We start from the raw sequence: 27,419 nt of genomic DNA, 5'->3' as shown, positions 1-27,419 counted from the left end.
CTGTTCATACTGCAGACAAGTTACTTGCTGTTCTTTCTAGCCTATCGTATTCTAATATATCATTAGGTTTAATCTTATCTTTAGCTGTTCAGGCATTAGAATCTGTTCAGGCTTTGATCTTTTTGGCTCCAAATTGGATTTGGTGGTCCTGAAAACAATGTCTTTTGGAAGAAAATGTCACAAAGCTACGAGAGAAAACTAATTACATTTGATGGTCCTAAGAATCTGTTAGGCATGTTAATAAAAGATAATGCTCTGCTCCTTAGAGAATCAGAAGTTATTGAATATCATATTAAATCTTCAAATATTTTAACTATAGGTCTATATCAGAAGATTTATATTTGTTTTCATGTTAATAATTTTTGTAAATTTTAGAAACCATATTGGGATATTTGAAGAAGCATTTCAGATTACTATTTTTTTTTACTTATTTTCTAGTTGAGCTGGTAGACAATAGGAATTTCCATCATGGGGGAAATTTTGATAGATGCTTTCCTCTTGAATCAGGACAAAGAGTCAAAATATCAAATATTTTTGTGTAATGGAAAAGTGAGGGAAAACCTTCATTTTTACTTTTTCAATCAGAAGAAATCAGTTCAGCATTCCTGAATTGAAATGTTTCATTTCAGTTTCCTGAACCAACTAAAACTTTGTTTCTCAATTTGACACCGAAATATGTCTGCCTGAGCTGCTGTGATGCCTTGTGGAAACTGTAATTCAAGTGCCACATGCTCCCCATTCTCCTCTATGGGCCTTTCATGATGAACTGCAATCTTTCCTATAGTGAACCACCATGATGCATCCTGGGAGATACAGTCCAGCCAGGGAGCTTGGCCCGTGGAGAAGAATGGGGACACGAGACACCATTGCAGTTGCGGTGGGCACAGATTAACGTCAGACTGTTCTGAAATTAAATGTTTTAATTCAATTTGATTCAACCCAACATGAAATGAAATATTTTGTTTTGATTTTCCCTAGTGGGAAAAACAATTATTTCAGACAAAATATAAATTTCCCATGGGAAATGTTTGGTTTTATAGAAACTGCATTTTCTGTCCAAAAAAACATTTGAACAGACAATTCTAGACCAACTCTACATTCTAGATCCTCTTTAACTACTTCTTTTAATTGAATTTTATGTTGTACCTTGATAATTATGTTTGGATTTCTAATTGATAAGGGGAAGATAATGCCAAACCTGTCACATTAAGGAAAAACTTTTATCTCTTCACAGCTGCACAAAATTTCAGGAAAAAAGGGGAAAAAGGTGCCTGATCCAATTGACGTCAATTGGCATTGGACAGCAGGGCCGCCTAGAGGGGGGGGGGCAATTTTCCCCAGGCCTTGGGCCCCACAGGGGCCCCCACGAGAATGTCAGAGGCTCCCCCCCACCTCCTCCTCAACCTCTCCCGGAGCCTCAGCGCGCCGCGTCCAGGAGCAGCCCTGGACAGTGCTGCAGTGGCCTGGCTCCAGCGGGGCCTGAGGTCCTCCTGCTCAGAGTTGCGTGGTAAGGGGGCGGGGCTGCGAGCTGTGGCCGAGTGGCAGGAGCGCAGGTCCCGCTGTCCAGGGCCACTCCTGGACACGGTGCATTGAGGCTCCGGAGATGAGAGGTGGGGGTAAGCAGCATGGTAAACCCCTCTGAGCCGGACACTCCCTGACCCCATCCCCCCACAGCCCTGACTCCCAGCTCTGAGCCCAGCCCCTCTGAGCCAGACACCCCCTGACCCCATCCCCCCGCAGCCCTGACTCCTAGCTCTGAGCCCAGTCCCTCTGAGCCGGACACCCCCCGACCCCATTCCCCCCACAGCCCTGACCCCTAGCTCCAAGCCCACCCCCTCTGAGCCAGGCACCCCCTGGTCCCATTCCCCCACAGCCCTGACCCTCAGCTCTGAGCCCAGCCCCTCTGAGCTGGGCACCCCCCGACCCAGAGCCCAGCTCCCCACCCAGCCCTGGGCAACAGCAGCGCCACCCCAGGCAGCGACAGCCCATTGGCACCAACGATCACCATCACCCAGCGACAGCCCATTATGTAATTGAAAATGTATACGTACCATTCAAGCATTCAATGTTTTTAAATAACGTATTTCATGTAGTTTCAAATTATTAAAACTTAATTTTTGAATGTATTTCACTGGTTATTTTTTATATTTCCAAATACATGTTACTATAGTATTGCAAATTTTTTTTATGGAAGGGGCCCCCGAAATTGCTTTGCCCCAGGCCCCCTGAATCCTCTGGGCGGCCTGTTGGACAGAGCCCTGACTTTGAAACTATTAGTTTGGAATTACCAGTCCTTTTTCCTGCCAAACTGAGGAAGATTGTAGCTGGAAATAAATTCATTTAAAATATTTTCTCTAACTTCCCTGCAGATTGAACTAGAAAAACTTTAGTGAAAAAGAGAGGACAACCCTAGAGTAGGTTCTCTGTTTGCAGATTTGGAATAATATAGTAAGGTGTGCTCTGTTTTCTTTGTGGGTCTTTTTTTTTAAGGGAATACTTTACATATTTAAATGTAAAGGCCCAGTTTTTTCTGAAGATTTGTCTAGACAAATTGAGCACTTTGCCATGTTTTTTCTCTTTTTAGGAAAAGTTTCTTACTGGATTTTGTCAATTTGGGCCCCAGTTCTGCAAAGGTTTACTCACCTGCTTAATTTCACACACGGTGGGCTGTCAAGTATGTGCATAAATTTTTGTAGGGATGCAGTTTTAATCTATGCTGAGCCTAATTCTGCAACACTTGCTGACAGTGAATAGTTCCTAGCCACATAAGCACCAAAATCAATGGGATTTCTTGCAGAATAGGGTGAGACTCATCCTGAATAAAAGTGGCAGAATCTGGTCCTAAATTAATATTGAGGAATTAAGCTGAAATATTAATACTTAATTTTTGGCTTTTGAATACAAATTTAAGACCCATTGAGATCAATATGAAATTAAGGTTTAATTTATAGTACTTTAATCTTAAAACAATTTATAAACTTCGATTTTTTTTAAAGGTGAACGTTGTGTAACTAAAGGCCAGATTATAAAATCCTTACTCAAGGGAATAATCCCAGTGAAATCAATCCAGTTAATCCTATGAGTAACAGCTCGCCAACATAAGTAAGATTCACAAACTGGTGCTAATAAAATACACCTTTTTTCTCACTGGAACTAGCATAACAGAACATTCCTGTATTTGCTGTTGCAATTTCAGGAAAAGAATGTTACCATGGTTACAGGACTGGAGTGAACTCTTGTATCTCAATTGCTGAACACTTCTATGACTAACTTCTCAGATGCACCTTTCAGTTTCAAACTGAGACTTTGAAGCTACACTAACCCCTTTGAGTTTTAATCCCACAAAACCCAGGGCTGATACATTAGGTTTTCCCCAAATAGATTAAAGGAAATGTACAACTTGATGGAGCACTGTATTATAGCAATGTCTGGCTGTGGTACTGGCAGGTTTCTCAAAAATTATCTAGCTTTTATGACCTAATGTTTTAAGAAAAAATCAAATACATTTTATGGGTATTTTCAAACTAACTTTGGAGTTATATAGTAAATAGGATCTGCTTCCAGCTGAGGAAAAACTTACTGTAACTCATAATGTCCGGATCATAAAGAGTCTTCTTTTTAGCATTTCTTGTTCAGCTGTTAATTTAAGAGCTGAAAGATTCCTAGCTCAAGCCATGACAACAAGTATGCTGGTCATATTTACAACAAATTGTCTATAGGTTGGAGACACTTCATTAATTGTGACTGTATGACCACCAGATTGAATGAACAGTTAGCTTCTGAAGTGTTCTTATGAGCATGCCAGGTGTATTGGAACAATTTTGTATAGTAGCGGTGCTGAGAGCCATTGAACCAAACTGTAAACCTTGTATATAATGGAAACCACTTCAAACCATGGGGTGCGGCAGTACCCCTAGTTCCAGCACCTACGGAGCATACATTTCTGCGGGAACCTTTTGGCTTTAAATCTACATAGGGATCAGTAAAGGTAATTGCTTTGGACTCAATACATTGCTGAAGTCACGTAGTCGTGAGAATTGAAATAAGATTCTCCTGGCTGCTCATAGGCTTTACCCAACACAGAAGCCTGGATTTGATTTTTAGGCACAAGCTGAGCAAAGGGTAAACTGCATAAACCCAGAATTATCACCAGGAGGCACTGTGACTCAGATACAGCTCTAAGTCACAGTTCGTCTCCTGCTTTCTCCTTGCTTCTGAGAAGAGATAATTACTGCTGGCTTGTACCAGCGGCAAACAACTACTAATGCCTTGCTGGTGCAACTGCTTTGGGTCAGTGACTGGAAGGAAGGAGTGGAGCCAAATCTCCAGTTATTCCCTGTCCCTCCTCACCTACTTACTGCAAGGTCGGAGTAAGCAGCTGCACTTACTCCTATGTGAATGGACCCAATAACCTGATACCCTGAGAGAAGAATAGCCCCCTTAAGTCTGAGCCACAATCTAGACTAGAATTAGCATAAATTTTACAGAGGGCCCCATTCTGCAAACCGCATTCACATTGAGTTGTCCCATTGAACTCAATGGAATTAGTCACATGAGTAGCAGTACTCAACATGAGTTAGACTGCAGGACTAGGCCCAAATTCTATTTCTGAGACATACATATTTAAATCTGTCAAATGCTGTGCCTTTCAGTGAGCTTATACATATCTGTTTCTCCAACAGATCCACATTTAATTAGCATGTCTATGGCAACAAATAAGTGTACTTTTGCTTGAAGTCTACTGTTTGGGCAGCCTATAATTTTAGAGAGGCTACTTCCCAAGAATAGACCGTCTTGCCTGATGATATGCATTACCACATGCATGATACACAGTGCTAAAAATATGGTTTAAAAAGCACTGAGGGGCTGTTAAAAGCAGAGTGCTTCAGATGGCACACTGAGGAAAGCGGTGCAGATTAAAATAAATCTAGGCACAGTCTCTGGAAAAGGTGGCTTTGACTCTTGGAGGAAATAATAATACAGTGCTGAAGCTAACCTACTATATTACAGCCTGACATGCTTTATTTACAGCTTAAGGACACGTCAAATAAAATATTAAAGTTGCAAAGGAGAGAGGAGAAATTTTGCTTTAAAAATCTGGGAAGTTGCATGATATTGCATATCCTTGATGACTGAATAATGTATTGGGATTTATGTGTTTACAAGCCATTCGCTGAAATAAGATAACCATTGATACCTCTCTTTCACAGCATGAGTGATGCTATATATAAAGCTGTTTCCACAACGTTCTTCAGGAAATGAAGTTGTCATCAAGCTCACTCCATATAAATAAAAATATAGTATAGAAAGTTCTTACAAATAAAGCCAAGGTATAGAAAAGGAAGATACATTTTATAAAAAGAGAATAATTAAAGATGGGCCTCATGCATCACCTCTAAGGCCTGGTCTACACTAGGCGTTTATGTCGAAGTTAGCGCCGTTAAATCGAATTAACCCTGCACCCGTCCACACTGCGATGCTATTTAGTTCGACATAGAGGTCTCTTTAATTCGACTTCTGTACTCCTCCCCGACGAGGGGAGTAGCGCTAAATTCGACATGGCCATGTCGAATTAGGCTAGGTGTGGATGGAAATCGACGCTAATAGCTCCGGGAGCTATCCCACGTGCACCACTCTGTTGACGCTCTGGACAGCAGTGCGAGCTCGGATGCTCTGACCAGCCACACAGGAAAAGCCCCGGGAAAATTTGAATTTGAATTCCTTTTCCTGTCTGGCCAGTTTGAATCTCATTTCCTGTCTGGACATCGTGGCGAGCACAGCAGCACTGGCAACGATGCAGAGCTCTCCAGCAGTGATGGCCGTGCAGTCTGGGAATAGAAAGAGAGCCCCAGCATGGACTGATCGTGAAGTCTTGGATCTCATCGCTGTGTGGGGCGATGAGTCCGTGCTTTCCGAGCTGCGATCCAAAAGAAGGAATGCAAAGATCTACGAGAAGATCTCTAAAGACATGGCAGAGAGAGGATACAGCCGGGATGCAACGCAGTGCCGCGTGAAAATCAAGGAGCTGAGACAAGGCTACCAGAAGACCAAAGAGGCAAACGGACGCTCCGGATCCCATCCCCAGACATCCCGTTTCTACGAGGCACTGCATTCCATCCTCGGTGCTGCCGCCACCACTACCCCACCAGTGACCGTGGACTCTGAGGATGGGATACTGTCCACGGCCGGTTCCTCGGACATGTTAGGGGACGGGGAAGATGAGGAAGGAGATGAGGAGGGCGAGGCAGTCGGCAGCTCTCACAACGCTGATTTCCCCGACAGCCAGGATCTCTTCATCACCCTTACAGAGATCCCCTACGAAGCGTCCCCAGCCGTTACCCGGACACAGAATCTGGTGAAGGATCAGCCAGTAAGTATTGTAAACATCTAAACATTTATTTTTAACAAAACAGGAATATTAACAATTAAAAGAATGGGTTGTTCATGATTAGTGTGCCCTAGGCGCTTAACGGTTTAGTAAGGGGCAGTGCAAGTTTTGAAAAGAAATCTAGCAATGTCCGGTTTTCAGTGATTGTCCTGCACAAGCCGCTCTACTGTTTATTCCCTGCTACTGCAGCTACAGTAAAATGCGGTCTATGTGTCCGGGGATAGAGCAGTAATCCTCCTGGGACATCTCGATGAAGCTCTCCTGGAGGTAACTTGAAAGCCGTTGCATGAGGTTCTTGGGGAGAGCGGCCTTATTGGGTCCTCCGAAGTACAACACGTTGCCGCGCCACGAGATTATCAAGTACTCGGGGATCATTGCTCTGCACAGCAGGGCGGCATACGGCCCTGGTCTTTGGAGGCTTTCCCGGAGCATTCTCTCTTTGTCGCTCTCGGAGATCCTCATCAGGGTGATGTCGGCCATGGTGACCTGCTTTTAATTAGGTAGGGGAATGTTAGTGTTGGGACTGCTTTCCCGTTCCTTTACAGAACTGTAACCGCTGGTTTGCAGCCACACGGTGGAGGCGGGAGAGGGGCAGCCGAAAGGGATCGTTCCCGGGGACAGCCGCGAGGGGGTGGGACAGGGGCAGAGTTCCCACTTGCCGGATTGCTGGCAGCAGGGACTGACATTGATTTAAATGTGAAATGAGGCCAGTGGTAATATAAAAGTTTTAAACTGCCACAAGTGTACGGCTTACCATGTCTGCCTGCAACAGAAATTCCGTTGTGCTGCCTCGCTTCTCAAATGTGCTGTTCAAGACCCCAGGCACTGAATGGGAAGGCCGAGAATTCGACCTTGTGCTGAGTGCGCATGTGAAAGGTGCTGTGCATGGTCTTGTTCACAGAGAAAGACTATGTTCTTTGTTCACAACTACATTTATCTTTCTGAGGAATTCACTCCCTTTTTCCCATTTCCACAGCCCCGTCTGCGACTGTCTCACAACCTAGCCTGGAATCACACTCCCAGAGGCTAGCGCGGATTAGGCGTAGGAAGAAGAGGACACGGGAGGACATGTTCTCTGAGCTTATGGCCTCTTCCCAAGCCCAGGCAGCACAGCAGACCCAGTGGCGGGAGAACTTGACCCGAATGCACCAAGCCAACATGGATCGGGAGGAGAGGTGGCGGCAGGAAGACCAGCAGGCGACTCAAACGCTGCTTGGACTACTGAGGGAGCAAACGGACACGCTCCGGCGCCTTGTGGATGTTCTGCAGGAACGGAGGCAGGAGGACAGAGCCCCGCTGCAGTCCATCTCTAACCGCCCTCCCCCGCCACCAAGTCCCATACCCACCTCACCCAAAGTGCAAAGAAGGAGAGGCGGCAGAGTCCCTGCTAAGTCTCACTCCACCCCTGCAGAGAGCTCTAGTAGCAGAAGGCTCTCATTTCCCAAAATTTGAAAAGTTCTTTCCTTCCCGCCTGACACAAGCCCCCGTCCAAGTTTCACCTCCCAATGCCATGTGTAGTTGATAATAAAAAATTCGTTTCTGTTAACTATGTTTCAATCATGTTCTTTTGGAGGAGGAGGGGAAAGGGGGTTGGTAATTGGACAGGACAGTCTCCTTTGGCAGGGTACATAGTCGGGGGCAGGCACAGCAGCAGGGCACATACACAGTGCAGTGATGCAGTGACTAGTTGCCCCGGTTAGTCTGGGAGGTTGTTTTGATGTAATGTTGGGGGCGGGGGGGTTGCTCTGTGACTTTGTGGCGGGGGAGGGCAGTTACAGATCTTAAGCGCCGGTCCTTAGGCAGGATCACAGAGCCACACAGCATGGGATCTGTAACCATCCTCCCCCTGCCACAAAGTCAAATAGACCCCCCATACACACAGTCCCGATCAGGAGGGTTGACAGGCTCCGTTGAAACAAGCATCCCACCGCAGCGGAGCCTGTCAATCCTTGAGTTTAGAAGCTGCATTCGCGTCACAACACTACACCCGCCCCGCACCACAGTCTGCGTCCCAGTTTTAAAAAATTCCCGCGAAAACAGTATTAAAGAAAACGGTGTGCTTTAACAAAGTAGAACTATTTTTATTTCGACACGTGTGTTGGAGGGGGGGTGAAGGGGGTATGTAACTGGATAGGATAGTCAACATTACCTGGGTAAAGAAACGGGGGCAGGTTTAGCTTCTCAGTACACAAACTATAAAGTCACAGGTTACCCTGCTCACTCAGGAACTTTGCTTTCAAAGCCTCCCGGATGCACAGCGCTTCCCGCTGGTCTCTTCTAATCGCCCGGCTGTCTGGCTGTGAGTAATCACCAGCCAGGCTATTTTCCTCAACCTCCCACCCCGCCATAAAGGTCTCCCCCTTGCTCTCACAGAGATTGTGGAGCACACAGCAAGCTGCTATAACAATGGGGATATTGGTTTCGCTGAGATCACAGCGAGTCAGTAAGCTTCTCCATCTCCCCTTGAGACGGCCAAAAGCACACTCCACCACCATTCTGCACTTGCTCAGCCGGTAGTTGAAGAGTTCTTTTTCAGTGTCCAGGGCGCCAGTATAGGGCTTCATGAGCCAGGGCATTAGCGGGTAGGCTGGGTCCCCGAGGATGACTATAGGCATCTCCACATCCCCAACAGTTATTTTGTGGTCCGGGAAGTAAATACCTTGTTGCAGCCGTCTAAACAGACCAGAGTTCCTGAAAACACGAGCGTCATGAACCTTGCCCGGCCATCCCACGTAGATGTTGGTAAAACGTCCCCTGTGGTCCACCAGTGCTTGCAGCACCATGGAAAAGTATCCCTTTCGGTTAATGTACTGGGTGGCCTGGTGGTCCGGTGCCAGGATAGGGATGTGAGTTCCATCTATGGCCCCACCGCAGTTTGGGAATCCCATCGCTGCGAAGCCATCTATGATCGCCTCCACGTTTCCCAGGGTCACTACCTTTGGCAGCAGTACATCAACGATTGCCTTCGCTACTTGCATCACAACAACCCCCACGGTAGATTTGCCCACCCCAAACTGGTTCGCGACTGACCGGTAGCTGTCTGGCGTTGCAAGCTTCCAGAGAGCTATGGCCACTCGCTTCTGTACACTCAGTGCAGCTCGCAACCGGGTGTCACTGCGCTTCAGGGCAGGGGACAGCAACTCACAAAGTTCCAGGAAAGTTCCCTTCCGCATGCGAAAGTTTCGCAGCCACTGGGATTCATCCCAGACCTGCAGCACTATGCGGTCCCACCACTCAGTGCTTGTTTCCCGTGCCCAGAATCGCCGTTCCACGGCATCAACATGACCCATTGCCACTGTGATGTCCTCGGCGCTGGGTCGCCTGCTTTCTGACAGGTCTGTGCTACTCTCAGACTTCAGGACATCACCGCGGTGCCGTAGCCTCCTCGCCTGACTTTTCTGCATCTGCCTCAGGGAAACCTTTATGATAAGCTGCGAGACGTTGAGAGCGGCCACAACTGCAGCGATGGTCGCAGCGGGCTCCATGCTCGGAGTACAGTGGCGTCCGCGCTGTCAATGACTGGAAAAGCGCGCGAACTGTTTTCCCGCCGGCGCTTTCAGGGAGGGAGGGCGGGAGTGATGGACGGATGACGACAGTTTCCCAAAAGCACCCTCGACTCATTTTGTTACCCAGAAGGCATTGCCGGCTACACCCAGAATTCCAATGGGCAGAGGGGACTGCGGGAACTGTGGGATAGCTGACCACAGTGCACCGCTTCGAATGTCGACGCTATCACTGTTAGTGTGGACGCACAAAGTCGAATAACTGTCCTTAGTGTGGACACACACGTTCGACTTTGCAATATCGATTACAAAAATTCGATGCAAGTAAAATCGAACTACTCTCGTAGTGTAGACAAGGCCTAAGAGGTGAGAAGGAAGTTCATTCCCACTTTTCCATCCAATTCTTGGTCTTTTGGCCTAAGTATTCAACAGGATGCCAATCTGTGTTGATTTTGGTGGTGTTTTGAGCTGTAGACACTAATCTGTATTACCTCAACTACCCTTGTCTCTCACATTAACACTTCACACAGTAGAAAAGTTTTTGTTCCTTAAAATACTGTCAAATGTAGACTATTTCTGAATTTAGGAGTATAGCTGGACTAATTATCCATTAACTAATGGATTAGTGAAAAAAACTAATGAATTTTAGCTTTTTTTTCTGTTTGATACTTATTCAAGATGTGATCTTTGTTTTTATTTATGTAGTTTTAAATATTTGCCAATTAATTTGTGAATGAATTCCAGCCTGTGGGTTGTTTGTAAACTATTCACTGGTTGCCATTCATAATTCATAATATTTTATTGGTCATCCAAGTTGCATGGTATTGCTTCTGTTCTCTGAAACTTTTACAGAAGACTAACAAATGATAATTAATTGAGCAATAACACACTTCAGGTACAGATTTTTGCATGAATAATTATTTGTGCTAAAATTCATGAAATTTCTTGGATTTGCAATCCTTTTCATGACTAAACTGGAGGCTGTCTGAATGATCATCAATAGTTTGTATTATAATATGACCTTCATGAGTAACAGTGGGGAAAAATTGCCCCATTTATTTGCAGTGATATTCATGAATATTCTTTATTTTTCAACCAGCTCTATTGTAATATCACAATGGTTTGAATTTTCTGCTCTTGTTCTATTGTCTGTTTCATTTCATGCTGGGAGCTTTAATTTTACTTGATGGAATGCTCTAGCAATGATGTCTTCAGGGAGATTATCTGGCCTGTAATTGGCATCTTTCTTTTAGTTTGCATCCTTGAGAACCCTGCCATCAGTTTTACAATATAGATTTATGATGCCTCCAGCAATTTCTGACTGTAATCTGATTAAATTAATTTCTTTAAATGAATTAGGCTTAATATTTTCTTGTACATAGTTTTTCTTTTGATTTTTGATAGTCTTTTTCCATAGTGGTGATCAGTTTGTACTAATGAGGAAAAACTTTTAAAATATTATTTATAGAGGCTAACGAAATGTGCACAATTTCGTTTGCTTAATATACAACACTGATGCCAATTTCTTGAGACTGATTAAACATAGGCACCACCTGAATCATCAAGTTAATGCTTCTAGCAATTGTTTGGGGAACAATTTGGTAGAATACAGAATACTAATTGGGTGGTGCTATGCTGCCTTTTCAAGAACCATGCAACCTTGGTACATACATGAGGACGTTTTGTTCTTTCAAACATCCTGGAGAATGAGGGAGAAAGGAAATGAGTACTAGTCATCATTCATTTTGTTCCTGCTTTTGGTTTGCAAGTATACATCAGAAGTTACTAAGCTATGACTAAACTTATTGTACTATAGGTTTTATTCCCTGAATGTCAATCTGTGAATGGAGATCAATTAAAATATAGTGTTTTTTTAAAAACTCTTTTCTGTCACATTTGTTCTGGACCTGACACAGGATTTTCCTTAGACAGCGAGTATCTGCCAAAAACAGTGCACAGATATAATGGACATAAAATGCAATTGCAATCTCACTCACTCACACAAACTGTTTGCATCCAATTGCAGGAGCTCTCCTGCTCCAAAGCCAGAGCTAAGACTTGATAGGGTATATTCATCTTGTGAGGCAGTTCTAGTAAGGGATTAAGATAAGACTAATGTTATTGTACTGATTGCCCCACCATACTGTAAAGACCTTGCTACTTAAAATTCTTAATACTGTGGTACTGGAATCGCTGAGTGTGAAGTGATCATGGAGATGATCTTTGTTCTTATGTTCTCAAACTACAGTGAGGGTGATTGTGCTCAGTGATTTTTAATATCCACATAGAAGATAAATCTCCTGAAACAGTTAAGGATTTCTTGTTGACCATCAGGGGTAGCTATAGGATCAATTCAGACATCTGGCCACATTTTGGATCTGGTGCATGGGCTGGAATTAGAGGCAATTGGAAAATAGACCTATGTCATCCTCTGACCATTGTCTTCTGCACTTTGAGTTTGGGGCATGTCTCTCCTGTTATGAGAAGAGACTTGTCTGGATAGTCTGCCCTGAAAGGTTAATGGAATGAGAAGGCTCTGAGGAAAATATTGTTTTTTTCTTATAAACCATTCTATTGAGGGATTGGTAGGACTTTCCCTTCCACCATTAAGATGGTGGCCTCTAGCCTTCCTTTTCCTTAGCTTCATCATCATGGCTCAGTCTTGCTAATGGATGACCTGCTAAAAATTAATCTAAAGAGAAGACTGCTTGAGCACTCGTGGCATTAGCAAAGCTGTTCAGTTACAACATACATTTAAAAATTCTTAAGCTGTGGCTGCACAGGAAGCAAAGAAATGGTTCTGTAGCATTGGCAGAATTTTGGACAGCAGATTAGTTTTGGGTTATATATATCGTCTGGTTAATCTGGACTGTCTTCACTTAGTAGCTGGTCTAAATCCCTCCTGCTGAAAGGAAAATTTCTTGTTTCACTGATAAGCTTAGTCAGTTTCAGAGCCATCTGTCTGCATGTGCATTGGCAGGGAAAGATTTTGAGGAGCAAATGCTGTCTTCTCTGCTTGAGTTCTGTTCAGTATTGCTGTGCTGGGGTTTACCAGGACAAACGCTGCTTTCTGTGAAACTGATAGAACCAGACCCTGAAAATGGGAACATTTCTAATTTCAGGGACAGTGATTACCCTATTTATTTATAAAACAGAAACTATGTGTGTTCATTTACATTAATGAAGAGTAGGGTGCAACGACCATGGCTTTAGAAAAGTCATCAGTATTTTTAGGGGTGTATGTGTGTGGAGAAGATAGGGCAGCAATTAGTAATTTTTTGGAGAGGGACGGGTGATAGCTTGGTGGCAAAATGCTTTTTCACCCTGTCAAAAACAAATGACTACGGTTGTCCTTGGCTCCTAGATTGGCCAGAGAGGTCATTGCTGCAGCCTTATTGATGGATGGCTGTATTTGGTTATTGATTTAATCTCTTAGGGCCAGGGCCGGCTCTAGGATTTTTGCCGCCCCAAGCAAAATCAATTTTGGCCACCCCCCCCGTTTGTTTCTTACCCCACCCCCTAGCCCCGCCTCAACTCTGCCCCTTCCCCAAATCCCCAGCCCTGCCTCCTCCCCCCAGGCTCTCAAGCCTGGGAGGGAGGTGGAGCAGCGGTGCACAAATCAGCTGTTTCGCGCGCCGTGGCCGCTTGGGATCTCCCCCTCCCTTCAAGGTTTGAGAGCCTGGGAGGGAGGGCGAGCAGCGGCGCGCAAATCAGCTGTTTCGCGCGCCACGGCAGCAGCGGAGGTGAGCTAGGGCGGCCAGGGCACATTTTTAGGGGCAGCATTCCGGCGCCGGCCATGCCGCCCCTAAAAATGTGCTGCCCCAAGCACCAGCTTGTTTTGCTGGTGCCTAGAGCCGGCCCTGCTTAGGGCTGGTCTACACTGGGGGGGGGGGGATCGATCCAAGATACGCAACTTCAGCTATGCGAATAGCGTAGCTGAAGTCGAAGTATCTTGGATCGAATTACCTGGGTCCACACGGCGCAGGATCGACGGCCACAGCTCCCCCGTCGACTGCACTACCGCCGCTCACTCTGGTGGAGTTCTGGAGTCGACGGTGAGCGCGTTCGGGGATTGATATATCGCTTCTTAACGAGACGCGATATATCGATCCCGGATAAATCGATTGCTATCCGCTGACATGGTGGGTAGTGAAGACATACCCTTAGACTGCATTGGTTAAGGATTTGGTAAAAAGTAATCAATACACCTATCCATCAGTAGGCTACACTGCAAAACAAAAGCCTCCAACGGTTCGAGTGTGTTCGCTTCACAATCCTTCCAAAGTCCTCCTGTCCCACATATTGTGAAGACCAGACATGGGGACCAAATGAGGTCCCTTATATGATAATGCAGAATACAAACCACGAGGCAATTGGAATGCTTGTGAGAAAAACAGCTTTGAACAAATTAAATATTCTGGGTGATTCTTTTTTTAACTCTCTATTTGTGAGCCACATCAGAATTTGTAATATTCATAGATATTTCTCCAAGACATTGCTACTCTTCTATTTTTTGATTACAGATGAGTGAGTTAGTTTCAGAATAAACACAAAAAATAATACTCCTCTTTTGGTTCATAGGACTATTTGTAGCATAGGCAGGTATTGTGTGGGTAAAGCTCTGAGTCAGGACTAGATTGTGCTCCAAGGAAATAGCCCATATTAAGATGGCATGTAGCAGGGACAGCCTAGGGAAGGAATTGTGACTTCCTTCTTCCTACCTTCCCTTGTTTCAGGGAAGATAATAATTTTCTGTTGGTCTATATCTGCAGCAAGTTACTACCCTTTTCCTGATCTCTCCACACAGACCAGCACAGAGTAAAGCTAAAGTCCTTGTCATATCCTGCCTACTCCAAGCCCACCTACTTGTGGGGATGTGTGTGCAGCAGGCATGCGGCACCTCCTTATGTTGGCACACCAAGATCCAAAATCTGGGTAGACTCTGCAGAAGCATAATGCGATTCTTATTGCCTGCTATGTCCTTGTTAAGATGCACGTTCCAATGCACAAGCTAGGTTTTAGTGCTTCTGTCACTTTGCTAAAATGGAAATAATTTTTATTCTGACCAGCAACACTGAGATCTTTATTTCATAGCTACAAGCTTTGAATCAATTTGTTAAAAAGTATAGGTTTAAATAAAATTATTCTCGAAAAAACATTTTAAAGCCACTGAAATAGAAAATTACATGTATTGTGCACTTTACTGCTGTGGTATATTTCCTGATTAAGACAGAGAAGAGAAATTGTGATGTATGTCTTATTAAATAACATCCCCTATAAGTCATGGGACTATTGCATGTGGGATAAGGTACATTAAGTCAATCCACACTACTGTATATTGATTAAGCTGCCTTATTGATCAAAAACCAGAACATTGCATTGAAGTAATTAAAAGGATTCCAACATTCTTTTCTTCCTGGTGATTGTAAATAAAAAACAAATGGTTCATAAATCATTACATGAAAGTTATTTTAAGAAAGATTAAAAGCAGCTATGCATTTTAGGTTTTTTTAATGTCTACTTTAAACCATGCCTTAGCTGTACAAATAATAATAATAGAACAAAGCAGAAGAATGATAATACAGGACCAGTATTACAAGAAAATTAGAAGACTTAAGTGGTGATTTTCTGAACTCAGACTAACTGGCTAGAAATATCTAAATTGGTGATCCCAAAGTGGTGAACCATAAACATCTCAAGAACAGTGGGGAAAAATTACTAGATGGTTAAGAGCATTCAGCAGGTTGACCAACACCATCTCTTCAGTCTCAGATGTTGCCGATAGGAATTATCACATTAGAGTCTGAATCACAGGTTTTATTCCTCTTCATTTTTATTTCCAAATTATCAGCCATCATTTTAGGAGGACATAAGTGTGGTAGCTATTTCACTGCTCTACAGCCAAAATGCTTCTGAAATAAATGTAGTCAAACTTTACTAATTCTGAGTCACTGAGAACGAAAATGATGTTTAAAATTGTTGATTGGCTCTAGTTTTCAAGATATGCTATTGGGTCAGTATATACGACCCTTGACTTGGGAATGGCGGACGATAAGTGAGTTATAAAGGGAAGGGATCTCACTTTAAACCAGAAATGACTAAAATACATCTTTGACTGGATCTATGAATAAATCTATGACTGGGTTTGGACAGTACTTGCTTTTTAGGCAAAACAATGAATGATGCAATCTGAAGCTGGTATTGCGTCATACATGATATGAATTGCATCATGTTATTCCTAGAAGTCATGGATGATGCAATCATAACAAAGCTTACATCACTCTGCTGAACAAATTGCCGTATATCAGCTCTAGAAATCATACAGTGTCGTGCTCTCTTATTTGTCAGTGTTTCATTTTGCAAAGGGACACATTTCTGTTTAGCCAAAGTGAGCAGAGATGCCTCGTACTTGTGTGAACAGTGCAGATAACTTCTGCTATGTTTGTGGTGAAGTGACTTTTGCATCACAAAAGCGCAGTATAACCACTATGGTTAAGAAAGCCTATCACCTTTATTTTGGCTGCAAAATTGGAGATCAGGACAAGAGGTGGGCCCCACACATATGCTGCAACACTTGTGCAACAAATCTTCGCCAGTGGTTGAACAGGAAAAGGAAAGCTTTGCCTTTTGCAGTGCCAATGATTTGGAGAGAGCCAACAGATCATACCAGCAATTGTTACTTCTGCATGGTGCCTCCAGTTGGGAAAGGTGTGTCAAAGAAGAAAAAGTGGACAGTGCATTATCCAAACATTCCATCAGCTATACGCACAGTACCCCACAGAGAAGGACTGCCGGTTCCTGATGCACCAAAATCATTCTCACTTGAGTCAGACGAGGAAGAGGAAGAGGAAGAGGATGAAACTTCTGGTCCTGAACCATCAATGTCACAGGACCCACATTTTCTCCCATCCTCCTCCTCTGAACCACACCTCATAACACCAGGTGAACTGAATGACCTTGTCAGGGATTTGGAACTACCCAAGAGTAAGGCAGAGCTGTTGGGCTCCAGACTACAGCAGTGGAATCTCCTGGCAGGTGATGTTAGGGTTTCCATGTTCCGTGACCGTCAAAAGGATCTTGTCTTCTTCATGGAAGGTGATCTTGTAGCCTGCAACAACATTGATGGTGTGATGGCAGCCCTCAACATCGTTCACGATCCAGATGAGTGGAGACTGTTCATTGATTCATCGAAGACGAGTCTGAAAGCAGTTTTACTGCATAATGGCAATGTTTTGCCATCAATTCCAGTTGGTCATGCAGTCCATATGAAGGAAACCTATGACAACATGAAACAACTTTTGAGGTGCATAAACTATGACCAACATCAGTGGCAGCTTTGTGGCGATTTGAAGGTTGTTGCTCTCTTGCTTGGTCTGCAGACTGGATACACAAAGTACTGCTGTTTTCTCTGCGAATGGAATAGTCGTGCAAGAGGGTCCCACTACATCAAGAAAGATTGGCCACTCCAACAGTCATTGGAGCCTGGGAGGAAAAGTGTTCAGCATCAACCACTTGTTGAATCAAGGAAGATTTTGTTACCACCCTTACACATCAAGCTGGATCTGATGAAGAACTGTGTCAAGGCCATTGACAAAACACAAGCAGCTTTCAAGTACCTCCGTGGAAAATTTCCAAGGTTAAGTGAAGCTAAGATAAAGGAAGGTGTCTTTGTTGGTCCTCAGATTCGTGAACTTCTTCGAGATGATGCATTTGACCACGCACTGCGTGGCAAGGAAAAGACGGCATGGAAAGCCTTCCAGTTAGTGGCAATAAATTTTCTCGGAAACAACAAGGCAGACGACTACAGGTTGTTGGTGGAAAACCTCCTCAAGGCATACAAAAGCCTTGGTTGCAACATGTCACTAAAGATACATTTTTTGCACTCTCATCTAGATTTTTTTTCCACCGAACTGTGGAGCAGTGAGCGACGAGCACGGCGAATGATTTCACCAGGACATTGCAACAATGGAGAAATGCTATCAGGGCAAATGGAGCCCATCAATGCTTGCAGACTATTGCTGGACAGTGACAAGAGATGCTCCATTTAATGAATACAAGAGACAAGCCAAGAAGCGCCGAGTAGACACTGAATAGGACTAAACTATGTACATAATAGTTTTTTGCCTTTTGTTTCATAATAAATTTTATTTATATAACCCTTTTGCTGATTTTTAAGTGTTACATAAACAGGACAGGTGAAATATTATCATGTAACGCAACCATAAACACATGAAAAGACCTAGGTTTACAATTTATGATTAAAACTCTACTATCTGCACAATATACATAGACATAAAATGTAAAAACTTAAATATCTTAGAAACAGTAGCCAATCAGTTGTTTTAATTGTCATATTTGAATTCACCATATCAAAATACATAATAAATAGCACATTTTATCTCTGAAGCAGACGACTTCTCAAAAATTGTAGACCAGTGTTTTCTGTCCCTCCCCTAATTTATTCATAGGTCCCTTTGCCTCACATTTTTGGGTATATTTTGGAGTTGCTTCTTCTTGCTGCAATTATGAATTAGGTGTCACACTATAAGTGCTTGATTCAGACATGTTGTGGTTAAAAGGAACAAATTGTGTAATCGTTTCTTCCTTTCATGTGCTTCATACATTTAATACATATAACTATGGTACTGGAGTTGAAAGAAAATGCAATGCTGTGGCTTATTTAAAAGTATAATTGAATTTTCTGTTAGGGGTATTAGATCAAAAGAAGCACAGAAAAACACCCAAACTTCATCTAGCACCAATCACATTTCAGTCGCATTATTTTTCTCATAGTAGGCATTTTTAGAGTCTTGTTTACAAACTCAGTACACTGATAAGTGATCTAATTACTGAAATAGGTATCAGAGTAGCAGCCGTGTTAGTCTGTATCCGCAAAAAGAAGAACAGGAGTACTTGTGGCACCTTAGAGACTAACAAATTTATTAGAGCATAAGCTTTCGTGGACTACAGCCCCCTTCTTCAGATGCATCCGAAGAAGTGGGCTGTAGTCCACGAAAGCTTATGCTCTAATAAATTTGTTAGTCTCTAAGGTGCCACAAGTACTCCTGTTCTTCTTTTTGAAATAGGTATGGGTATATTGGGATTTTGTGATCCATTGTTATGTTGTGCTCTTTGCAGATGTAGGGAATGAGCTAATAAGAAGCATGATGATGAGGAAATAATGTATCATGGCAAGAATGGTAGTGATAAAAAAAAAAAAACCATAAGGAGTTTACCTTAAATGTAGTTATTTGGTATAAACAGATTCAATTTTCTTATAAGAAACTTTTCCAGTTGAAATATTCTTATTTGATGGTTAAGCAAACTGTAGACAAAAATCCTTCAGAAGAGCTAAGTTCTGCATACCATATATGCGTAGTAAAAACAATACAAAACTGTGTTTCTCTTTCTCTGGCTTCATCTCTTGTAAGTACTGTATTTAAATTACATGGGTGCATAAGTAAAAATGAATTAAAGAAATTTCTACTCAGAGAAGATAGACAGAACACTTGTAATCGTCATGGCTTTTTTAGTAAAGGTCTTTTTGAATTTCATATGCACAGTAATAAAACCTTACATTTCTAGTTGCTTTTTATCCAAGAATTCCAAAGTATTTTACTAATATTGATTAAACCTAATACCACCCCTGTGAGAAAGGTAAAGGATAATCAGATAGCACTTTACCCAGCAGTGAACAGCTGCTTCTGGTGAGTGTTATAAGTAACACCATTTAATATAGAGATTTATCCAGAATCCATTGTGGTCTTTCCATTGACTTCAGTGAGGTTTGGATCAGGCCCCAAATGGTGAAGAATACACCCAGTGGAAATTGCAGGTGTAATTTTAAGAGGAAGAATTGGGTTACCCAAATAGGAATTTGATCGGGACCCAATGGTTAACATCCATGCTCTTACAAATAGTGCCATGGAATAGATCAATACTACAGTGGTAAGGGAACCTTGACTTTGTCTCATTCATGATGAGCTATATTAATGTAGCATGGACTGCAAAAAATTTTTTGGTGAGAAGCTAAATACATTTTTTCACTAAACTCATTCCAGGAGAGTATTTATCACATTTGCCACTAAATCTACTCAATTATACCAGCACAGAGTATAATCCCTTCAGTACAATAATCCAAGCAATCACCTATTTGATATTAAGTGGAGGATACAATTTCTCTTGAGTTCTCCAGAGATACTTTACTACACATGGATCTTTGTGGTAAGGAAAACAGCTCTTTTGAGTAACCCTTTCAACTAATTCCTTTGTAAGGTTTTGGTATAAACATCTAAGTTTGAAAGCTTCACGTTGAAATGATGATGAGAGAATTTCTACATTTAACAAGTATAGTAGTTCCTTTAATAATTACTGTATAAAATATAGAATGTCATCACTTCCAGAGGATTTGTCCTTCTCTACTTTTGTCATCTCACATTTTTCTCTGTAATCTAAACTTGACTCTCAAAAGATAATAGAAGCTTTCACTCTGCTGCTGCTCAGCAATGCCACGTGAGAGACCCAAGCTCTGTTCTCCCCTTTGCTCTCCAGATCAAAGGCCAATGCTCCTGTGGTAATGGCCCACTCCTGCTTTGTGGGAGAAGCAGTGCTTTGCATTGCTCTATAACCTCTGAACAATTAAAGCATTCTATTTACCCCACCAAAAAAAAATAGTCCAATCATCTTTGACCTCCTTTGTGGTTGCCTTGAGAGTTGGTTGGCCAGTGGTTCCAGTTGAAAAAATTGAATGGCCCCCTCAGGGCTTGGAGTGACAGACGACCTGAGGAGTGAGGGATGAGAGACATATTAACACTGAAAATCATTGCTGGTATTCTTAAAGCAAGGATTTATGGGCTTCATAGTTTTTTCCCCCTAGCACATGTATGTTTTAAAACTTACATATAATATTAATATCTTATTACATCGCACCTTTAATTCCAAAAGATAACGGTAGAGCTTTACTAACTTAAACCAGAAATATAAACTGTGTATTTGGATCATTTCACCCATTAGTGAAATGAAGTGTAACCCACACAGCACCTGGGTGTGGTGTTCTGTCCCATCTAGTGGCACTGAGACTACGTAGCAGGGCTGGCTCCAGGCACCAGCCTGGCAAGCAGGTGCTTGGGGCGGCCACTCCGGAGAGGGGCGGCACGTCCAGCTATTCGGCGGCAATTCGGTGGATGGTTCCTCACTCCTGCTCGGAGCGAAGGACCTCCCGCCGAATTGCCGCCGTAGATCGCGATCGCAGCTTTTTTTTTTTGGCTGCTTGTGGCGGCCAAAACCCTGGAGCCGGCCCTGCCACGTAGAGAGAGAGAGATAAAATGAGTCTGCTCTACAACCTTAGCTAAAAGCTACTTGGTTTTTAGCTCATGTGGTAGGGGCTCATGCACTATGATCCAGAGGTCCCTGGTTTGATCCCGCCCACCAACGATCAGGGTCTGTTGGCGTTACAAAAGCACCGGGTCTTATTGTCACAAGTAATACATTATAGATTTGTAATGATACTTCTGCACAAAGACTCATTTTTAGGCGCTAGAGTTAATTTATCCTTTCATTCTGTAGATGCAATGTAGTGCTCTTTCACATGATATAGTGGCAGATAGATTCTGAGGGCAAGATTCTCTGCTGTGTCCAGTTTTGGCTATGTGCAGCAGAGAGGAGAAAGCTGGTTATGACTTCAGCTTCTTTACCAGGTCCTAGGCATAGGTTAGAGCAGTGTCAATCCCAAATTATGAAGGCTCATAGGGCTGAATTTACTTATTGCATGTGCGCAAAGGACTAGGGAATTTGCATACGCGCAAGGCTAGCTAGGCTTCTATTGAACCCCATGCATTCTGAAATTGGTGGATTTACATACATGTATAAGTGTGTTCCCCAAAGTAAGTGCCAATAAAGAAGGCATGGACCTTGGGCCTCACCTTGTGAAAATCAGTCCCTTAGAAATAATAATACTTATTAGTCCGGAAGTTATAGGCTAGAAAGGAGGGACGGTCCAGTGATTTGCATGCAAGCCTGAGATTTAGAAGAATTGGGTTTGATTCCCTGGTCTGCTACAGACTTCCTATGTAATCTTGGGCAAGTTACTTAGGGCCAGATTTTTAAAAGTATTTAGGTACCCTAGGATGCAGCTTAGGTACAAAGAGGAATTTTCAAAAGCACTAAGGTGCCTAACTGCAATTGGGAATCTGTGCTTCAGTTCCCCCTATGTAAAATGTGTATAACAGCACTTCCCTACCTTCTAAGGTTGTTGTGAGGATATAGATTGTGAGGCACATATGTGATACACATGGTACCAGATACCATGGTAATAGGGGCTATGAAAGCACCCTAGGAGATTACATTTTAGATATTTTACCATTAAAACATTGCAGCAAATATTCTAATATTAAAAATTACTTTAAAAGTGCCCTAAAACACCTTCACACCAGTGACTAACATAAGGTCCCCTCATATATGCAGTTATATAATGGAGGTGAATGCCTGGCTGCGAAGATGGTGTCGCCAGGAGGGCTTTGGCTTCCTAGACCACGGGATGCTATTCGAGGAAGGACTGCTAGGCAGAGATGGCGTTCACCTTTTGAGGAGGGTAAAGACCCTCTTTGGACACAGACTGGCTAACATAGTGAGGAGGGCTTTAAACTAGGTTAGACAGGGACAGGTGAGCAAAGCCCACAGGTAAGTGGGGAACATGGAGACCTGGGAGATGGGTCGGAAACGAGAGGGAGTGTGGGCTATATTCGCAGAGAGAAAGGAGGGTCAGGACAAAAGTGGGAGGAAAGATCAAACTAGTATCTTAGATGCCTATATACAAATGCGAGAAGTATGGGTAATAAGCAGGAAGAACTGGAAGTGCTAATAAATAAATACAACTATGACATTGTTGGCATCACTGAAACTTGGTGGGATAACACACATGATTGGAATGTTAGTGTGGATGGGTACAGCTTGCTCAGGAAGGATAGACAGGGGAAAAAGGGAGGAGGTGTTGCCTTATATATTAAAAATGTGCACACTTGGACTGAGGTAGAGATGGACATAGGAGACGGAAGTGTTGAGAGTCTCTGGGTTAGGCTAAAAGGGGTAAAAAACAAGGGTGATGTCATGCTAGGAGTCTACTACAGGCCACCTAACCAGGTGGAAGAGGTGGATGAGGCTTTTTTTAAACAACTAACAAAATCATCCAAAGCCCAAGATTTGGTGGTGATGGGGGACTTCAACTATCTGGATATATGTTGGGAAAATAACACAGCGGGGCACAGACTATCCAACAAATTCTTGGACTGCATTGCAGACAACTTTTTATTTCAAAAGGTTGAAAAAGCTACTAGGGGGGAAGCTGTTCTAGACTTGATTTTAACAAATAGGGAGGAACTCGTTGAGAATTTGAAAGTAGAAGGCAGCTTGGGTGAAAGTGATCATGAAATCATAGAGTTTGCAATTCTAAGGAAGGGTAGAAGGGAGAACAGCAAAATAGAGACAATGGATTTCAGGAAGGTGGATTTTGGTAAGCTCAGAGAGCTGATAGATAAGGTCTCATGGGAATCAAGACTGAGGGGAAAAACAACTGAGGAGAGCTGGCAGTTTTTCAAAGGGACACTATTAAGGGCCCAAAAGCAAGCTATTCCGCTGGTTAGGAAAGATAGAAAATGTGGCAAAAGACCACCTTGGCTTAACCACGAGATCTTGCATGATCTAAAAAATAAAAAGGAGTCATATAAAAAGTGGAAACTAGGACAGATTACAAAGGCTGAATATAGACAAACAACACAGGAATGCAGGGGTAAGATTAGAAAGGCAAAGGCACAAAATGAGCTCAAACTAGCTACAGGAATAAAGCGAAACAAGAAGACTTTTTATCAATACATCAGAAGCAAGAGAAAGACCAAAGACAGGGTAGGCCCACTGCTTAGTGAAGAGGGAGAAACAGTAACAGGAAACTTGGAAATGGCAGAGATGCTTAATGACTTCTTTGTTTCGGTCTTCACCGAGAAGTCTGAAGGAATGCCTAACATAGTGAATGCTAATGGGAAGGGGGTAGGTTTAGCAGATAAAATAAAAAAAGAACAAGTTAAAAATCACTTAGAAAAGTTAGATGTCTGCAAGTCACCAGGGCCTGATGAAATGCATCCTAGAATACTCAAGGAGCTAATAGAGGAGGTATCTGAGCCTCTAGCTATTATCTTTGGAAAATCATGGGAGACAGGAGAGATTCCAGAAGACTGGAAAAGGGCAAATATAGTGCCCATCTATAAAAAGGGAAATAAAAACAACCCAGGAAACTACAGGCCAGTTAGTTTAACTTCTGTGCCAGGGAAGATAATGGAGCAAGTAATTAAGGAAATCATCTGCAAACACTTGGAAGGTGGTAAGGTGATAGGAAACAGCCAGCATGGATTTGTAAAGAACAAATCATGTCAAACCAATCTGATAGCTTTCTTTGATAGGATAACGAGTCTTGTGGATAAGGGAGAAGCTGTGGATGTGGTATACCTAGACTTTAGTAAGGCATTTGATACGGTCTCGCATGATATTCTTATCGATAAACTAGGCAAATGCAATTTAGGTGGGGCTACTATAAGGTGGGTGCATAACTGGCTGGATAACCATACTCAGAGAGTTGTTATTAATGGTTCCCAATCCTGCTGGAAAGGCATAATGAGTGGGGTTCCGCAGGGGTCTGTTTTGGGACCGGCTCTGTTCAATATCTTCATTAACAACTTAGATATTGGCATAGAAAGTACGCTTATTAAGTTTGCGGATGATACCAAACTGGGAGGGATTGCAACTGCTTTGGAGGACAGGGTCATAATTCAAAATGATCTGGACAAATTGGAGAAATGGTCTGAGTTAAACAGGATGAAGTTTAACAAAGACAAATGCAAAGTGCTCCACTTAGGAAGGAAAAATCAGTTTCACACATACAGAATGGGAAGAGACTGTCTAGGAAGGAGTACAGCAGAAAGGGATCTAGGGGTTATAGTGGACCACAAGCTAAATATGAGTCAACAGTGTGATGCTGTTGCAAAAAAAGCAAACGTGATTCTGGGATGTGTTAACAGGTGTGTTGTGATCAAGACACGAGAAGTCATTCTTCTGCTCTACTCTGCTCTGGTTAGGCCTCAGCTGGAGTATTGTGTCCAGTTCTGGGTACCACATTTCAAGAAAGATGTGGAGAAATTGGAAAGGGTCCAGAGAAGAGTAACAAGAATGATTAAAGGTCTTGAGAACATGACCTATGAAGGAAGGCTGAAAGAATTGGGTTTGTTTAGTTTGGAAACGAGAAGACTGAGAGGGGACATGATAGCAGTTTTCAGGTATCTAAAAGGGTGTCATAAGGATGAGGGAGAAAACTTGTTCACCTTAGCTTCTAAGGATAGAACAAGAAGCAATGGGCTTAAACTGCAGCAAAGGAGGTATAGGTTGGACATTAGGAAAAAGTTCCTGTGAGAGTGGTTAAACACTGGAATAAATTGCCTACGGAGGTTGTGGAATCTCCATCTCTGGAGATATTTAAGAGTAGGTTAGATAAATGTCTATCAGGGATGGTCTAGACAGTATTTGGTCCTGCCATGCGGGCAGGGGACTGGACTTGATGACCTCTCGAGGTCCCAGTCCTAGAATCTATGAATCTATCAGTAATAGAATAGTTATTCTCTTGGATCAGCAATCTACTTATTATTATCTTATCTATCTAATTATTAAATTATGCAGCTTTTTGTGTGTGCGTGTGTGTGAGAGAGAAGTTCATTCTATGGAGCTGACTTATTCTATTAGTTAGTCAGATGTGAACCAGTCTTCTTGTCTAAAATGCTTTGTATTTAAAATTTTCTGGAAAAGTATTTTAATATCAAAGACTGTTGAAGGAGAACACATGAAAGAAGCAATTTTGGCATGTACATAACTGTTTCAGGGGGAATACTTCCCAAGATTTACAGTACAAAACTTCCTTTCTACTCTTTACTTAGCTACACAGTTTAAAAAGAGTCCAATCCTGTGAGGTGCTGAGTGCCTTCTGAAAAGTGCTGAGAATCCTCAACTCTGAGGTTACTCAATGGAATTGAGTGCCCAGCACAATGCAGGTTCAAAATGTTTGTTGTTATCTATGCAGTGCTGGGTCTGTGGTGATTATAACAAAATCACTATTTCAAATGAAGCATCTAGTCATTAGAATTCTTTGGTGGAGAATCACATTCATAGGCTTCTGTTTGAGCTATAATAGTAATTTGCAATCTCTGTGCATTTTCAGAGTGTCAGTACAAATCTATTTTTAGTTCAATTGGCCAAAATTGTTTTGACTGTGATTAGGAATTATTTCAGCATACAAATCTGTACCGCTAGACTGTACACAAAAGTAATAGCTGAGATGAAGCAACACAAGGCTAACTTGAATGACTTTACTGTAGCAATATGAAGTATTTGTTTAAATAGATAAACATGAAATAAATTATTAGGAAATAGTGAATTATTATGAAGCAAGAACACTTGTACTGGTGATATCAGACAGAATTAAAATCTGATTACAAAAACAATTATTTGAAATGCATCCTTTTAACAAGTTATTTTGACTTCCAAATAGAGGGACGGTATTAACCTCATTGTTAACCCTTGCACCAAGGCATGTGGCTGGGATACAGCTTTTATAATGTATTAAGGTAACGCCCACTGGGGTTTATACATATTTATGAAGGCTTTAACCCCCTTTCCTTATTTAAATGTCCACTCCCCACTACTTTTGGGGTGCCCCATTTTTCATAGGCTAACTCATTAGTTCCCCTTGTACTCATTAACATTTACATCTCTTTATCATCATAGGAACAGGTGGTTACCTTAAGGAAGTTTCCATCATTTCACTCCAGCTACCAATGGTCATCTTGTGGTGGTTTTTGATCTCATGTAGATATTATCCAAACTCATGCTGATGTTTTGAAAATAGTTGCTATCACAAAGACCCAAGCTCAGCAGGTTTAATATTAACCTACTTATAGTAATTTATCCTATGTCCACACTGGCTTAACTAGGAGATCTTCAATGACCTGAAATTCAAGAAAGAGTCATACAAAAAGTGGAAACTAGGTCAAATTGCAAAGGATGAATATAAAATTAGAAAGGCTAAGGCACAAAATGAGATTAAACTAGTTAGGGACATAAAAGGTAACAGAAAACATTTTACAAATACATTAAAGCAAGACGAAAACCAAGGACAAGATAGGTCCATTATGCAATGAGGAAGGCAAAACAATAACAGAAAACTCAACAATGGCTGACGTGTTAAAAGCCTTTTTTGTTTCAGTTTTCACCAAAAAGGATGATAGTGATTGGATGACTAACATAGTAAACATCAGTAAATGGGATAGGATCTGAGGCTAAAATAGAGAAAGAACAAGTTAAGAATTACTTAGACAAGTTAGAGACTTCAGGTCAGCAGGACCTGATGAAATACATCCTAGAATACTTAAGGAACTGACTGAAGAGATCTCTGAGCCATTAGTGATGATCTTTGAGAACTCATGGATGATGGGAGACAT

General features: G+C 42.4%; 1 protein-coding gene and 1 long non-coding RNA gene across 3 annotated transcripts in view; both read left to right on the top strand.

Annotated features, from left to right (window-relative positions):
* The window catches only part of LOC135983444 (uncharacterized), a 380,072-nt gene that overhangs the window by 160,502 nt on the left and 192,151 nt on the right, over positions 1-27,419 (top strand). The gene's annotated exons all lie outside the window — the stretch shown is intronic.
* On the top strand, positions 5,397-7,934 carry LOC135983443 (myb/SANT-like DNA-binding domain-containing protein 2). The gene is made up of 2 exons (XM_065595472.1): positions 5,397-6,370; positions 7,365-7,934. The coding sequence occupies exons 1-2, from the start codon at positions 5,795-5,797 to the stop codon at positions 7,416-7,418; spliced, it is 630 nt and encodes a 209-aa protein (XP_065451544.1). The 5' UTR covers positions 5,397-5,794; the 3' UTR covers positions 7,419-7,934.

Source organism: Chrysemys picta, chromosome 4 (genome assembly GCF_011386835.1).
Source record: "Chrysemys picta bellii isolate R12L10 chromosome 4, ASM1138683v2, whole genome shotgun sequence".
Taxonomy (NCBI): domain Eukaryota; kingdom Metazoa; phylum Chordata; order Testudines; family Emydidae; genus Chrysemys; species Chrysemys picta.
Note: the sequence above shows the minus strand (reverse complement) of the source record. Positions and strands in the feature narration are given on the sequence as shown.